Genomic DNA, 17,700 nt, shown 5'->3' with positions numbered 1-17,700 from the left:
TCCCTCCGCTTTTATCTTTTGGAAGGATTTGAGAAGAATTGGTATTAATTCTTCTTTGAATGTTTGGTAGAATGCACCAGTGAACGTATCTGGTCCTGAACTTTTACTTGTTGAAGGTTTTTGATTACTGATTCAATCTCCTTACTAGTAATTGGTCTGTTCAGATTTTCCATTTCATCATGACTTAGTCTTGGTAGATTGTATGTTTCTAGAAATTTATCCATTTCTTCTAGGTTGTCCAACTTGTTGGCATATAATTGTTTGTAATAGTCTCTTATGGTCATTTGTACTTTTATGGTTATCAATGATAACATCTCCTCTTGCATTTCTGATTTCATTTATTTGGGTCCTCTCTCTTTTTTTTCTTTGTGAGTCTAGCTAAGGACTTGTAAATTTAGTTTATCTTTTCAAAGAACCAGCTCTTAGTTTCATTCATCTTCTCTGTTGTCTTTTTAGCATCTATTTCATTTATTTCTGCTCTAATCTTGTTATTTCTCTCCTTCTACTAACTTTGGGCTCCATTTGTTCTTCTTTGTGTCCTTTGTCCTTTACCTGTGATAAAAACCCTCTGTTGGATTATCACAGACTATTACTTCAGAGGGTTGTCAGTTGAAGGACATTGTCATAAAACATAGAAGGGAAAACTAAGCCACAGGTAACTTAGATTACTTGCCAAAGATCACAGAACTAAGGAGGGGTCTTCAGACCCTGAAAGCAGAGCACATACTCAGCTGCTGCAACATACGTGAGAAAACAAAATAGGAAGAAAAAGAAAAGAAACAGACTCTCCTTGGCAGTTTGGAGAAAAGAGGTGGGATGTTCAGGGAAGAGAAGGGACATCTGAGCTGTGACTTGAATTATGAGCAAGATTTGCCACACCAAAAAATTTTTTTTAATTGAGAAGGACACTCCAGAGTTATGGTGAGAATGTGAAGTAAACATGGGGGTGGAGCAGAAGATGTGACAAGGACCAGATTGGGTGAGCCTTCTTTGTGTGCTGTGACTTTGTGTTGTAGGCAGTGGGAAGCAGCTGAAGCATTTCACATGTGGGGAGTGATATCATATTTGTATTTTAGAAAGCTAAGGCAGGGTGCTTCCCTGGTGGCGCCGTGGTTGAGAGTCCACCTGCCGACGCAGGGGACGCAGGTTCGTGCCCCGGTCCGGGAAGATCCCACATGCCGCGGAGCGGCTGGGCCCGTGAGCCATGGCTGCTGAGCCCATGTGCTGAGCCTGCCTGTGCTCCGCAATGGGAGAGGCCACAACAGTGAGAGGCCCGCGTACCTCAAAAAAAAGAAAAAAAAATAAAAAGCTAAGGCAGGAAAGAGAAACCAGACCAGGTTGGGAAGAGCCTTGAAGAAAAGTGGGTATTTCTTTCTGTGATACTTCATGATAGAGATTTGAAAATTTGTGCAAAGGTAATGGAGCTGCCAACTAACATTTACCAGATTTATTGGGCAGTGGAGAGTGGGGGAGGACAAAGCATTTCGAGGCCAGTGTTACCATCTTCCCAAATAAAGCAAGCAGACTGATGGCTAAGGGTAGGCCTCATGAGGCCAGTATTTGACAGCTTTTCCTTCTGTAGCCAAATGAATACACTTAAGGCAGGTCACTTTTCCTCTGGTTTTGCTCAATTCCCAACCTCTGTAACTAAGGTACTGCCCCCTCGAAGCTGGAGCACAAAAATACATGGGGGTGCTTCCCTGGTGGCGCAGTGGTTGAGACTCCGCCTGCCAATGCAGGGGACACGGGTTCAAGCCCTGGTCCAGGAAGATCCCACATGCCGCGGAGCAACTAAGCCCATGTGCCACAACTACTGAGCCTGCGCTCTAGAGCCCGTGAGCCACAACGAAGACCCAATGCAGCCATAAATAAATAAATAAATAAACAAAGTTACCACGACTCCCCCTGTCTTGCTCACGACAGTTCAGTGTGGGAAGGAAGGGCGTGGAGTGTAGATTTGGGTACAAGCACTGACAGTAGGACTGGGTTTGAGTCCCAGCTCTGCAGCTTACTAGCTCTTTGGATAATTTAATTTACTTTAACCAGCTTCAGCTTCCTCCTCCATAAAATGGGAATAATAATTTCTACCTCATAGGGCTGTCGTGAATGAATAATGTATGTAACGTGCTTGGTACATAGCAGGCATTTGATAACCAGTAGATATTGTTTATTAATTGCATGCTGTTTATTAATTAAACACTGACTCTTAGATCATTGACAACTTTGCAAATAAGATTCAGAAGCTCTGAAGAAACATTTTGACTCCCCATAGAAGCACTGGATAGATCTTATCTAAACATGTTGCCTAGGAGAATGGGATTCTTTGGTCCCTGAGTGACTCATGTTCTCTGAGCACTATTTCATCGAGGGGAATGAAACAGCTTGCACTGGTGCCAAAAGGAAAGCCCCAGGATCCTAATCTCCGTGGGAGGGTAGCAGGGTCTAAGAAAGCCTGCAAAAGTAAATGAGATAGAAAGGCCAGAACAGTCCCCTTCTGCCTCCCAGTGGGGAAAACCTGTCATTTAATTGAGGGGGGAGTCACACATATAGGTGAAAGGACAATAGAAAGCAAGAATGATTCGCTTATATGTGGAATCTAAAAAATAGGTACCGATGAACTTATTTACAAAACAGAAGTAGAGTCACAGATGTAGAAAACAAACTTATGTTTACCCGGGGGAAGGAGGAAAGGGATGAATTGGGAGAGTGGGATTGATATATACACACTACTGTATATAAAATAGATAACTAATAAGGACCTACTGTATAGCACAGGGAACTCTACTCAATACTCTGTGATGACCTATGTGGGAAAAAGAGTCTAAAAAAAGAATGGATATATGTATATGTATAAATGATTCACTTTGCTGTACACCTGAAACTAACACAACGTTGTAAATCAACTATACTTCAATAAAAAAAATTTTTAATTTAAAAATAAATAAATAAATAAGAATCAAAAGATGTGGAAACCAGTTTAACAGGGGTTTGTCATTCCTGCCCCCCAAATGGGAAATTATTATATTATTCATAATCATCTCAGCATTATGATGCAGTTGTTGGCATCATCTTTTGTCAGGGATTTGAAGAACTCTTTGTAAAAAGTATGCTTCCCGGGCTTCCCTGTGGCACAGTGGTTGAGAGTCCGCCTGCCGATGCAGGGGACAGGGGTTCGTGCCCCGGTCTGGGAAGATCCCACATGCCACGGAGCGGCTGGGCCTGTGAGCCATGGCCACTGAGCCCGCGCGTCTGGAGCCTGTGCTCTGCCATGGGAGAGGCCACAGCAGTGAGAAGCCCGCGTACCGCATAAAAAAAAAAAAAAAGGTATGCTTCCCTTTGGTGAATAAAAAAGGAGAAGAGTTTTGGTCAACCCTCGGTTGTATTTCCAGCTTGTCAGGATCGTTAGGAGATAGACTGTCACATCCCGTTGTTCCTCTGTATGTAGTTTCTCATGCAGCCTTTGTTAAAATATGGGAAGGGACAGTGCCCTGCTGCGAATCATACAAATAGAATGAGTGAGATAGACATTGCCCGAGAGATGTTTGTTGAACTGTTGGTGCATTTCACTAAACTCCAGATTCTTTCCCTGTTCCTTTATTTATTTAGTCTAGTGACTTTTATTTTTCTTTCCATATGGGAGGGAAAAAATTGTTTGCAATCCCAATTATAAGGAAGTAGTCTTCCTATTTGGTCAACACAAGAAATATGGTATTAGGAATAATTGAATGTTATTTAATAGCCAACATGATCACCCTGTGTATCATTTTAGCACTGTTTTTGTTGTCCTTAGTTCTCCCTTTGATTTTTGTTTTTAATTTACAGTTACTTGCTTTCAGCATTAGAAAGTTTAGAGTAGAAATCAGAATGATAACCTAATATCTACAAACAAGATATAATAGTGGTATTAATAAGATGAATGATAGCTTACAGTTAAGGATGATCAGGACTTATAGTTTCAGCTTCATGGACAGTATTTATTCCCTCTCTCTCATACACACACACACACACACACACACACACACACACACACACACAGACTCAATCACTGGCAAACTCCATACCTATAAGACAAAATTTCACAGATGAGGAATGAAGTCTTGGAGAGCTAATCCTTGCCTAAGATCCCACAGCCAGAAAACGATGGATCCAGAAGGCTGGCTCTTCAATGGCCTTTTCTGTTGTAGTTCCCAGGGAACCACTGAAGCACTGTGATTCTGCCTTGAAGGAAAGGACCTTGTCTTATTCATCTTGGTGCCCAGCTCCTCGGGAAGAACAGAATGGAACAAGGGGGTGACGTAACTAGCACTTTTCTGGGGGAAGATAAATCTGGCAAGGATGAGTGGGATGAAAAGAACAGGGAAAGATTGGTGGCACAGAGGGCAGTTTAGACGTTAGTACAACAATACAGAAAAAGAGTTAATGAGATCACGAATGAGGGAGCAGCGTGGCAAAAAGAAAATAGGCAATGAAGTTAGAAGAGATTTAGGAAGAATGAGTTCGTGGGACTTGATAGCCATGTGCAGGCAGTGAGGAGTGCCAGGCCTTTTGAGAAATATCCATTCATGTAGCAAGTATTTCTGGAGCATCCTCTGTGTGCCAAGATCTAGTCTAGTTGCTGGGGATCTAACAATGAATTAAGTAAATGAAGATTTTGCTCTCATAGAGCTTATATTCTCGTTGGAGGGCGTACCAGTCAGAGTTCTCCAGACAGCCATTGTATCCCACCATATATTCTTAAGGAATTAGCTTATGTGATGATAGGGGCTGGCAAGCCTGAAATCTGTAGGGCAGGTGTACAGGCTGGAAACGCTGAGCAGGGGCTGATGCTGCCATCTTGAGGCGGAGTTTTTTCTTCCTCAGGGAAACCAGTTTTGCTGTTAAGGCTCTTCAACTGATTGGGTCAGGCCCACCCAGATGATTTAGAATAATCTCCTTTATTTAAAGTCAACAGACTGTAGATATGAATCACATCTGCAGACTACCCTAAATTAGTGTTTGATTGAAGAACTGGTACTATAGTCTAGCCAAGTTGCCACATGAAACTAACCATCACAGAGGAGATGTAAGAATGACCAGTGCAGACAAAGAAGTCACTCGGGGGATAAGAGTAGGTACCAGCTTCTGTGTGTGGGAGACTCAGGAAAGCCTCCTCCGCAGGAATAGATGTATCTTCATCTTACACATGAGGCAGAGGAGACGTGGGAATGCTAAGTGACTTATTTAGGCTAAAACAGCTAATGATTGGCCCTGCTGTCTTTCTGACTTCCAGTACATGTGCAGGAAACACAACAGAGCCTGCCTCCCAGGAATGGTCAAAGGGACCTGAATGTCTGACTGACTTTTCCCCAGAAGGAACACCAGTGAGTGAGAAAATTTAGATTAGGCACCTGTTTTCTGAACGTAGAGCCTGAACACAGGGAGGTCGATTATTGTTTGGGGGTAGGGGTGCAGGGGGACACTTGACCCCGCATCAGCCCCTCCCTCCTGCTGCTGCACTGGGACTGACCTTCCTCCTGTGCCCAGGTCAGGGCTTTTGTACAAGCCAGTCATTCTGCCTAGAAGACTCTTCTTCCTCTCCTCCCCTTCTGTGGACAATGTCTGTGTAGCCCTCCGGGGTCTGAGCTTCGGCACCTCGTCAGGGAAACTTTCTCTATGTACCCAAACTAGGATGCATCTCCCAGTCACAAGCCCCCTACCAACTCCATGTTCTGCTAACGTGTCCTTAGCGCTGTTGTCGTGAAGCAGTTTCTTTCTGTTTTATTAGCGTCTGCCTCTCCGATTATACTCCCAAAGAGAAGGAGCCAGATCCCTATCGTGCTGATTCCCAGTGAGGAGCACAGTTCTCGGCAGGTATTCCTTGTCGCGTGGATGCAAGGCTAAGGGAATGAATGTATGTGATATATTTACTTGTAAGCGGTCAATCTGTAAGGCATTGGAAATAATGACCTGGAAACACACGACACATCCAGGTTGCTCCTCTGCGTCTCCTAATCCCCAATGCGATCGTGTCCTGTACACAGCTAATGCTATCCTTGGGACATGGGTTCTTCTCCATGTCAGTTTCAGAAGTGACACTTCTCGAGCTCTTCTCTGATTTGAGGGGTCCTTTGTACGCATCGGAGCCTCAAGCCTTCTAATGCAAAGACAGCTGGTAGAACTGTTAGCACAATAAAAATGAGAGTCAGGGAAGAGCGTGCAAGCGTTCCGGGAATAGTGCAGCATGGATGGCGTGTCCTAAGGATGCCCTCATACTTGACAGATGGTTCTCTCTCTTCTTGCCCCAGGCAGGAAATTCTGACTGCTTCTGCCCGTGGTCTGGAGTCGTGTGCGTGAGAAGACAAGCTTCTGATTCGAGCAGCCCCTGAGATCTCTGAGTGGGCTCCTGTGAGCCACGTTGAGAGGAAGTTTAGTCAGGACTCCCCACCCCCGCACCTACTAAATGCCCCCCTTATCCTGTCACTCAGAGGAAGGCTCCGGAGGGCTGGCGCGTGAGGCTGGCGATGGAGTCGAGCGCATCAGCTGTACAAACAGTAAAGCTTACGGTACCTGTCCCTCCGGCTTCTGATGTGAGAGCCACCAGCCACAGCAACTTAAAACATCACTTGTGCTGTGAAATGCTTGCCGGAGCTCTTCTGCCCTTTTGTGTGAGACCCCGAATATCTACAGAAATGAGGCTTTATTTTGCAGTTTGCTTCTGACTGTAGGAAAAGAAATTTTGGATTGATTTACAAGTGGCAACTCTCAGGTTATTCTGCAAGGTCTGTGCAAATTTCCCCACTTGCCTTCTTTCCATTCAAGATTCTTCCTGTCTAAAAAGAGAGAAATTTCTCTGTTTCTACATTCTCTGCATTTTCTCAAACTTGGAAGACTCAGCTGCAAATCATAGAGGACCCTCCTGGGAGCCAGACAGATGTTGACTGTATCACCGCAGGGTGTAACAGGAAGCATTACTGGCCCAGGTGTTCGGAGATGGAGGTCCGAGTCTTGTCTCTGCCACCGAGCAGTGCGTGACCTTGAACAAGTCTCTGGGCTGGAGTGGACTAGGTGCTCTCCGCAGTTACCGCCGCGCTAAGATGTATGGTTCTCATTGCAGGCATCTTTTCCACAAGTCCTGTGTTGACCCCTGGCTCCTAGACCATCGCACCTGTCCCATGTGCAAGATGAACATTCTTAAAGCCCTAGGGATCCCGGTAAGCACAGCACAGCCTACAGCATCGTCATGTCTGTCTTTCTGCCTTTCCCACAAAGCAGGGAGAAAACAGCATCCCTGGATTTTCTGTGTCCCCTCAATCCCATAGCAGTGGCGTCACCTGATGAGGCCCTAAGAGCGCTCCCATGTCTGGATATATTTCTCCTCTCACTTTTTCTCAATCTGAGAACATCGTGACCCTCTCAGCATGTCCATTGTATTTGTCTGTGAGTTGAGATGCTGCCTGAGCAGCTCAGAGGCTCCTCTTCCGGGCTGCAGTGGGTGAGAGCAGGTGGGACACCCACAGAGGCCTCTTGGGCCAGTTGTACGCTGATGACACTCTTGTGTCACTTACCTGCACTGTCATCAAGCAGACCCGCACGCCACACTTTCTGATGTTGCCCCACCATCTCCTAGCTTCCGGAGGAAACAAGCTCTTCCCAACGATGGGAGGGGAGGCCAGCCACTGGGAATCTGGCTCAGGGCCCTCTGCTGAGCTCAGATCTCCATGGCGAGCTTGAGTGACGAGGAAGCCAAAGCCAGAACCACTGAATTCTAGCGCTACCCTCAAGCTGGCGCCCTCAGTTATACGTTTTATCAAACTTAGTCATTCCCCCTGTGCAAAGAGAATCCCCCCAGCTGGCTGGCTTGATGCTCCAGGGAAAGACTTTCCAGGGACCATATCGAGTGAAGGCCATGAGCTGCTGAGGCACCGTCTGCTGTGGTGAGGGCAGGAAGCAAGCCAGGCCACCAGACCCGAGGGCTGCGCAGAGATGTGAGAACAACCTGGCCCCGTCTAAAAGAAGCTAGACAAACAGCATACAGAGACCGGCCTCCCCCTTCCCCCTCCGCTTTGCTGTCTCCTCCTCTTGTCATTCCTCACTACTAATGGCAGAGAATAAACAGAATTTTAAAAGTCCCAAGATGTCACTGAAGAAGAAAGGATCAGATCAGATATCAAAGGCTTCCTTTAATGCCAGAGGGCTAATTATCCCGGGAAGACCAGAGTGACTCTGTTTGAGGGCACGCACCTGAAGCGCCACAAGGTCATGGATTGGCTGAATTTTCTACCCTGCCTCCCCTGCCTCCCTGCCGGCTGTATGCTGATTTTTTTTTTTTTTAACAGTCGATACACCAAGCACAAATCAATTTGTGTGACTGTAGCTTTGAGCTAGAGTTTGAAAGGCAATGCATTACATTTTCAGGCCAGAGTTGTGAAGGCATAATACATTCAAGGTGAAAATCACTGACAGTGAACATGAAACATGAGTAAAAACCCAACATCTCTATCAGATACTAGGGACTTAGAAAATTAAACTCGCTGTTGGCATGTTCCACATTTCTGGCTCTAACTGGTTCCTATTACAGTGGTACCTTCTGCCATTATATTTTGCCAAGAGAAATAAAAGACTGAACCTGACAGGAGCAGGTCCTTTACTGTCAGAGTGTTTTCAATCCCCTTATCTACATTCAAGTGCTTCATCCTCCTTTGTCTCCAGTCAGGTCTAGGGGGTGTCTTTGCAGGATGACAGATCACATCATTGAGTGCTCCTATAAGGTACCATATAACACGGGCCTTTTTTATCCCAGCACACACCGTCTCCTATCACTATTATCCTGGTATAAATAAGATGATTGTAAACGCATAGAAAATCCCGTGCAGCTGGTATATTCACTAGTCCCTAACTATTTCGCATCTGGTTTATTTGAGTTCTCCCTGCTAACCTGAATTTGAAAACCTATATGCTGTTCACTTACAGATGGTATTTGACATCTCTTACTAAACGTTATGACTGTAATTTCTCTTAGAGGTATATAAACTGGGTTTCTATTCAAAATATTATTCTATTTGATGAACCATTTCGAGTGGATATAAACTGTGAGGTTCTGTAAGGTGGGTCTGTTAAATGTTGTTTCTAAGCCAAATTATTCATTCGTTCTCTCATTAACAAGTCTCACTGAGCTAATTCGCTTTCTCTTTTCCTCTACTCACCTCTGTTAGAGACATAACACTATTCCTGCTAGCCCACGAAGTGAAAGCAAACACCCTGCATCAAAACTAATAAAATAATGTTATAAAAAGAGAAAAGAGAGAAAACAAGAACACGATCACCAAGCAAAGTCAACATTGTGAAAACTATGTCAGTTGCTCTTGCATCTGTGGTCACATCCAGATGCTTATGGCTGAAAGAACAACCAGCACAGGATCCTCACTTGGAGCTCTTTTCCTCCCTGATACCCGCACACAATTTGAATCTGCATCTTTACATAGTATAGTGGAGGGAAAGAAGTTATTTTTTCTTCTACCGTCCTCGGTTCTCCAGCTGGGCCCTGTAAATTAGGCTTGTAAAAGACAGATTAACGAGAAAATCAAACAGAAGTTTATGAACACATGCATCGTGTGTGCACATAGGAGCACTTGGCGATGAGTGACTCAGAAGGGTGGTTAGAACTTCGGCTTCTATAGCATCTTCAAAAAAGAGCAATAAATTTTTAGAGAAGTGACAAGACAGAGGGAAAGGACTTTGAGTTTCTAGGACAGCAAATTGTGGGGAGGTAAATATATGGGGGAAACCAATGGCAGATAAGGGCATGTCAGTTAGGTTTGTTGCGTCAACTCCCAGTCGCTGGTGATAAGAATGTTCTTCTCTTTCTGGTACAGAGAGGGGGACCCCCTTACAAATTTATGTCTTGCTTTTAGGCAAATAGGGGTAAGGCAGAGAGCATTTCTTTACCCAGTTCTCAATTGTTTCAGCTAAAAACAATTTTTATGCCAACATAGCAAATTTGGGCAGTGACACACTCTGCTACCCTTCAAAGGTGTACTTTACCTTTGCCCAGAAATTGAATTTTTTTAAGTATTTTCTCAAAGCTTCCCTTCACTGATCTCAGATCTGGGCAGATACTAACATTCCCAAGTTTTCAGAGCAGTAAATTGAGACTTAGATAAAATTTCCAAATCAGCATTTACTGAGCACTTAATAATTGTCAGGCACTATGTGAGGGCTTGGAACTCAAGGTCAATATAGTGTAGTTGCTTCACTTTAAGTGTCTCACTTGTATGTGGAACCTACGTGGAAAAGAAACAGAGAAGAGATCTGTGGTTGCCAGGGGCAGGAGGTGGGGAGGGTGAAATGGGTGAGGGGGTCACAGGGTACAAACTTCCAGTTACGAAATAAGTAAGTCCCGGGGACGTAACGCACCACACGGTGACTCTAATACAATACACAACACTGTATTGTATATTTGAAAGTTGCTAAGAGAGTAGATCTTAAAAGTTCTCATCACAAGAATAAAAATTTTGTCATCATGTGAGGTGATGGATGTTAACTAAACTTATTGTGGTGATGGTTTTGCAACATACACACGTATCAAATCATCATGTTGTACAACTTAAGCTAATACAATATGCCATGCCAATTATAGCTCAGTAAAACCGGAATTAAAAAAAAGCTTGCGGACTAGTAGAGTGAGACTAACACAGTAACAAATGACTGTAACAGGGGGAGAAGTGTGAAAAGAGTTACAGTATCAAAGATGACTACTGGGAGGGAGCGCTGCTTAGAAAAGAGACATTTGGCCTGGGAATTGAGGGATGATTAGGAGTTCACCAGGGTTAGTCTGAGACCTTGGGATGGGAGAGGGGAAGGGGATGATGATTTGGGCAACTGTCATCCCGAGTGGAAGAGCAGCATATGCTAAGGTGCTGAAATGGGGAATATATGGTTTATTCTGTGTGTTTCCAAAGGCTGAAGGTAGGGCCAGAAAAGAAGGCTTGGGTCAGACTGTACGGTGCCTGTTTTGCTATACTAAGGAGCTTGTAATTTATTCTTTAGGAGGAAAAAAAGAAAAAGAATCATACCTATGCTTTTTTTTAAAAAAAGAAAGAGTGCTCTGGTGAAAAAGTGGAGAATGAAGTATACCGGGGAAGAAACTAGAGGGAGATTGGGAATTGGTAATGGGGTAAGAAACGTTCAGAACATACCCGCTCATGTCCAATAATCTCAGTCAGTAAACTTGGAGGATCAGTCATTCAATGGGTTGACTTTCAACAACTCGCATTTCAAGGAATTGGCCCACTGCCAATAGAGATGAAGCCGGCAGAACACAAAGAGAATGTGGGGGAAAGGGAATGAGCTGAATCTGAGGTTTTTGTGGGATGATGGAGATTTCCAGCTGACTGTTGGAAACACAGGCGTGGGGCTTGGGAGACTTGGCTTGAGAGTGGAAATCCAGGACAAGAGTCCAGCAGTTTGGATTTCTTGCCTTGTGCTCCCCATGAGCCCGTGAGTGGTAGATTTTTCTCTTTCAATGAACTTTGCACACAATCTAGTCATTGTGGTGTTAATTCAAACAGTGTCAACCTAGGATTCTCCTCACCCAAGCCTGCCCACCCTGATCTGCATCCTTGGACGGGGTGCAAAACCGTGTCATTGTCATCGCTCAAGGCAATGTCACTCTCCAGCGTGGAGCAAAACGTGTGGTTAACAGCCATTCTTAGTGCTTCTCAGGACCGTATCTCTCCTCCACCACCTTTAAAAAATCATTTTTATGAGTTTGGTCAGAGGCAAAACAACTGAAAATCATTTTTTACAAGCTGTTTGTTTGTGGAAGAGATATCAATATATTCAACACCACTTCAGCCAGCAGAACTGAGACCAAAGAGTCAAACTGCCCCGCTGCCCGCTAAGAGAAGCTGGCCGACACAGGCTGCCTGGCGAGGCACAAGAGACCCCGGTCTCTACGTTTTTCAAGTGGAGCTGTGAGGAATATTGGGAGGGAGAGTCCTGTAGTGAGTGGGTAATTAAAGTACATGGTCTCACCCTAGTTTTATGATTCTAAGATTTTAACTTAGAAGATTTGACAAATGTACGATCAATTGAATGTTATGTAAATAGGGCTTTGCTCTGCAGGTGGTTTTTGGGCTTATGTTTAGCAGCACCTCACCCTGTGCTCTTGTGTTTGTGTGTGCGTTTGTTTATGTATATGTGTGTATCTCTGATGCACGAGTCAGATTCTGTCTCCCCTCTCATGCCATCAGTCTATTTGTAAACAACACATGGGTCTTTGGGGCTAATTATCAGGCTGTCAGCTACTTCCTATACAAGAAGTAAGCACTATAGATAAGGAAGAGCTGTCATTATAAATAAGTATCATATTATTCTCCCTATGTAATTATATTAATGTATGGCTACTGCTACCCCTGGAATTAAAACCTTGTCTGTAGATCTAAACAGAACCTTTGGAAAGAAAATTTTGGAAGATGTTTTCATGTTAATTACAGGAACTATATGTGGAATGTCTTTAAATAAAGTGGTTCAGGAAGAAAATAGTAAAGAACTTGGTTTTCCCTCAGGACAAAATATTTAGGCTGTAGACATCTCATCTCTAACTTGACGATATACACTAAGATAGGTCCTTTTCTGCTCCTGTCAGCCCAATGCCGACTGCATGGACGACTTGCCCACTGACTTCGAGGGATCTCTGGGAGGTCCGTCAACCAACCAGATCACCGGCGCAAGCGACACAACCGTAAATGAAAGCTCAGTCACTTTGGACCCTGCTGTCCGGACCGTGGGAGCCTTGCAGGTGGTCCAGGATACAGATCCCACCGCGCAGGAGGGAGAAATCATCTTCACCACCAACAGTAAGTTCTGCGCCACATGCCAGTGCCGTATTCCAAAAGGCTGTTGCCTCACAGGAATTGGAAAAAGGCCCTTTTCCTCAAGAAGAAAGAAAAATTAAATGAATAGAACGTTGCTAGGCTAAACAATCATATCTGATGGGCCTTGAGAAGCCCAGCTTACTCCAGAGCCAGCAGGGCAGACAACAGTGCTAGCTGTGTGTGTCACCCACCTACACACGCCGGTGCCACAGCACTGCACACCCCCCATGGTACCCAGAAACCAGGCCAGGGGGTGGTGCTGGCCTCTGAAAGTGGAAGGCAGGTGAGAAGAGCCACTGCCCACTGGATAGGGCACAACCCACTCACTCATGTGCGTGTGTGTGTGTGTGTGTGTGTGTGTGTGTGTGTGTACACAGGCTTGAGCCCTCCCGAGTGTGCAGGTGGCATTCTGAGCTGGTCTGGACAGCATGCAGGAGGGTTCTCCCCCAAACCCGTTGCTGCAGGACTCAGATGCAAGTGGAACCCCTTTAGATGGGCATCCTTGCAGTACAACCTAAACCCCTACGCATAGTGAGGTATTAAAATATCTTTAGGGTTTCTTCCGCATCTCTTGCATAGACTCAAGCTAAATGCTGTTCTGGTTGAGGGTAGTTATAAAAATATTAAAATAGCTATGTTAGCATACGGTTGAAGCTCAAACCTAAAGTATTTACTCTACCGTCTAATACAGCAGAGATAAAAGGAGTTCTAAAAAAATCAGCATGCAAATTAACTTAGGTTTAAGGTTAAACAGGTGGATGAATATTTCAGGTTTTAAAGGAGGTGTGTTTTTTCCCTTGATGGAAGTAACCTATTCACTATAGAATATTTGGAAATGGAGCAGAGCAGATGAAAGCATGTTGGGATATTCCCTTTTAAGTTGGTCTCTTTTTTACATATTCGTGATGTTTATGCAGTTCAGAAAATCATTCACACTGAAATTTAAAGATGCATTTTTCTGATGAAGAAACATAACAGTCCTCGTCATTGAAAGACTCAGAAATGAAGAAGAGAATAAAAAAAGAATGCAAAAGTCACGCAGCACCCCACTACCCAGAAATAATCACTCTTAACATTTTGGTGTATTTGCTGATAATCTTTTTTTTAAACATTTTTATTGGTGTATAATTGCTTTACAATGGTGTGATACTTTCTGCTTTATAACAAAATGAATCAGCTTTATGTATACATATGTCCCCCTATCCCCTCCCTCTTGCGTCTCCCTCCCACCCTCCCTATCCCACCCCTCTAGGTGGTCACAAAGCACTGAGCTGATCTCCCTGTGCTAGGCAGCTGCTTCTCACTAGCTATCTATTTTACATTTGGTAGTATATATACGTCAGTGTTACTCTCTCACTCCGTCCCAGCTTATCCTTCCCCCTCCCCATGTCCTCAAGTCCATTCTCTACATCTGCATCTTTATTCCTGTCCTGCCCCTGGGTTCTTCAGAACCTTTTTTTCTTTTTCTTTTTTTTAGATTCCATATATATGTGTTAGCATACGGTATTTGTTTTTCTCTTTCTGACTTACTTCACTCTGTATGACAGACTCTAGGTCCATCCACCTCACTATAAATAACTCAATTTCGTTTCTTTTTATGGCTGAGTAATATTCCATTGTACATATGTGCCACATCTTCTTTATCCATTCATCTGTCGATGGACACTTAGGTTGCTTCCATGTCCTGGCTACTGTAAATAGAGCTGCAATGAACATTTTGGTACATGACTCTTTTTGAATTATGGTTTCCTCGGGGTATATGCCCAGTAGTGGGATTGCTGGGTCGTATGATAGTTCTATTTTTAGTTTTTTAAGGAACCTCCATATTGTTCTCCATAGTGGCTGTATCAATTTATATTCCCACAACAGTGCAAGAGGGTTCCCTTTTCTCCACAACCTCTCCAGCATTTATTGTTTGTAGATTTTTTGATGATGGCCGTTCTAACTGGTGTGAGGTGATACCTCATTGTAGTTTTGATTTGCATTTCTCTAATGATTAGTGATGTTGAGCATCCTTTCATGTGTTTGTTGGCAATCTGTATGGCTTCTTTGGAGAAATGTCTGTTTAGGTCTTCTGCCCATTTTTGGATTGGGTGGGTTGTTTTTTGATATTGAGCTGCATGAGCTGCTTGTAAATTTTGGAGATTAATCCTTTGTCTGCTTCATTTGCAAATATTTTTTCCCATTCTGAGGGTTGTCTTTTCGTCTTGTTTATGCTTTCCTTTACTGTGCAACAGCTTTTAAGTTTCATTAGGTCCCATTTGTTTATTTTTGTTTTTATTTCCATTTCTCTGGGAGGTGGGTCAAAAAGGATCTTGCTGTGATTTACGTCATAGAGTGTTCTGCCTACGTTTTCCTCTAAGAGTTTTATAGTGTCTGGCCTTACATTTAGGTCTTTAATCCATTTAATTCATTTTTGTGCATGGTATTAGGGAGTGTTCTAATTTCCTTCTTTTACATGTAGCTGTCCAGTTTTCCCAGCACCACTTATTGAAGAGGCTGTCTTTTCTCCATTGTATATTCTTGCCTCCTTTGCTGATAATCTTTTGATATAGTTGAGACAGTAACCATGGGGATGAACATTCAGTATTGTAACCATAGAACTTTCACAGGCCCTCGACAGAGGGTAATTTCGAGAGGAACTTGGTGGTAAATATCCACCCATGTAGGGTTTATTAGTTTTTGGTAGGTATGAGTTTTAACTTGACTTTTAGAGGCATAAGGACCTCAGTATTGAAACATTGGCCATAAACATTAAAAAGTCCTTAAAGAGGGATTTTGATCCATTTGTTTTGAAGGTCTAGAGTGGTACTGTCTAGTATTAATATAATGCAAGCCACAAAAGTAATTTTAAATTCTCAATAGCCGCAGTAACATAAAAATAATAAGTTGGTAAAGTTCATTTTAATGATTTTTTTTTTTTTTTGCGGTACGCGGGCCTCTCACTGTTGTGGCCTCTCCCGTTGCAGAGCACAGGCTCTGGACGCACAGGCTCAGCGGCCATGGCTCACAGGCCTAGCCGCTCCGTGGCATGTGGGATCTTCCCGGACCGGGGCACAAACCCGTGTCCCCTGCATCGGCAGGCAGACTCTCAACCACTGTGCCACCAGGGAAGCCCAATAATATTTTTATTTAACCCAATATATCCAAAATATTTTATTCTTTTTTTATAGTAACTCTTCAAAACCTGGTGTGTATTTTATTCTTAGATCACATCTCAGTTTAGACTAGCCCCATTTCAAGTACTCAGAAGCACATGTGGCCAGTGGCTACCATATTGGAGAACACAGATTTAGAATCCTAGTAATTTAGGGATATAAGAACCTTAAAAAAAAAAAAAAAACCTTAAAGGTCATTTAATCGTTACCATGATAAACTTTTGATTTTCACCATATGAAAATTGTGACCAGTTACCATCAGGCATATCACCATTAGTGGTCTAAGTGAAGTATATTGGAAGGCCTCATAAAATTTTGCTAGCAGTTCAAAAACATTTAAGGCATGAGCCTTTTTTGAGCCCATAAAAAGAACCAAATAAAAATGGATCCTACTTTATTTCTTGCAATGAAATGATTGTTTGATTTTCTGTTAGATTCCTTATTTTGAAAAGTGGCTATGTACTTCATCCATCTTAGTAAAGCCCAGATGACAAATGAAAAGGCACAGTTTATGGGTTAAAACACAACCAAAAATGAAATAGGAAATTAAAGTCTGTATCCATATAATTCATAATCCCAGACAGTTTTGGCTGAAATAGACTCAGAGTGTTTAGGTTCATAGCAGGCATTTAGCAGATGTTTACGGAATGACTTGAGATAAAAGTGTTTGATCTAAGGTTCAACAGGGAGCTTCTGTTCACAACAGAAGGAAAAATGCCAGGTAATTTCAAAGGAAGGTCTTGGTAAAGATGAAGAGACGAGGTGTGAGACCACATCTGTAGTTTGAAGACTGAAACTATATATGAGTATGGCTAAAGACATCAGTCTCTTAGTACAGAAACTGAATTTTTCTAACAAAATACTCTTCCTAGACCATTTATTTCATTTTTAATGAAGTATAGTTGATTTACAATGTCTCAGGTGTACGGCAAAGTGATTCAGTTTTTTATATATGTATAAACATATATATATATACATATATATATTCTTCAGATTCTTTTCCATTATAGGTTATTACAAGGTATTGAATATAGTTCCCTGTGCTTTATAGTAGGTCCTCATTGTTTGTCTGTTTTATATATAGTAGTGTGTATATGTGAATCCCAAATTCCCAGTTTATCCCTCCCCCCTTCCCCTCTGTAACCATAAGTTTGTTTTCTATGTCTGTGAGTCTGTTTCTGTTTTGTAAATAAGTTCATTTGTGTCGTTTTTTCTAGATTCCACATAAAAGTGATATCATATGATATTTTATTTCTGATTAGTTTTATTTATTGGGATTTCACAGAATATTCCAAGCACAGTCATTCTGATTAGATGTTAATGGTTTATACCACTAACTAAATGGCTGTAGATTACTTAAGGGGAAAATTCTTTCCTCTGTACAGGTTTGTACACTGCCTAGTGCCCTAACTCAAATAAATAATTAATAAATGAACAAACACGGATGCATGAATAAATGAGCGAAAAGATTCAAGTTCTTATCAGTGTTATTGTAACCATTTCTCTAATGCTATAGAAAAAAATGCAGATGGTGAAAGAAGTATAGTTGGGATACGATATTGCTACAAATCACAAATAACCCACTGGAGGTTGGACCTGACGTTTTTCTACCTTATCCTTTCCTACCTCACATCTCTGCAGATCCAGGAAATTACTAGAAAATGAAGAAGCAACAGTAGGTAACAAAT

At 42.8% G+C, this 17,700-nt stretch overlaps 1 protein-coding gene across 1 annotated transcript in view; it reads left to right on the top strand.

Moving 5' to 3' along the window:
- Positions 1 to 17,700, top strand: part of RNF150 (ring finger protein 150) — a 245,283-nt gene that overhangs the window by 181,051 nt on the left and 46,532 nt on the right. Inside the window, exons 5-6 of the mRNA XM_004263590.4 lie at positions 7,094 to 7,190; positions 12,626 to 12,836. Of these exons, the coding sequence (XP_004263638.1) occupies positions 7,094 to 7,190; positions 12,626 to 12,836 (308 nt within the window). The remainder of the gene's footprint in view (positions 1 to 7,093; positions 7,191 to 12,625; positions 12,837 to 17,700) is intronic.

Source organism: Orcinus orca, chromosome 4 (genome assembly GCF_937001465.1).
Source record: "Orcinus orca chromosome 4, mOrcOrc1.1, whole genome shotgun sequence".
In the NCBI taxonomy this organism is placed as follows: domain Eukaryota; kingdom Metazoa; phylum Chordata; class Mammalia; order Artiodactyla; family Delphinidae; genus Orcinus; species Orcinus orca.
This window is presented reverse-complemented; position numbering and strand designations above follow the sequence as displayed.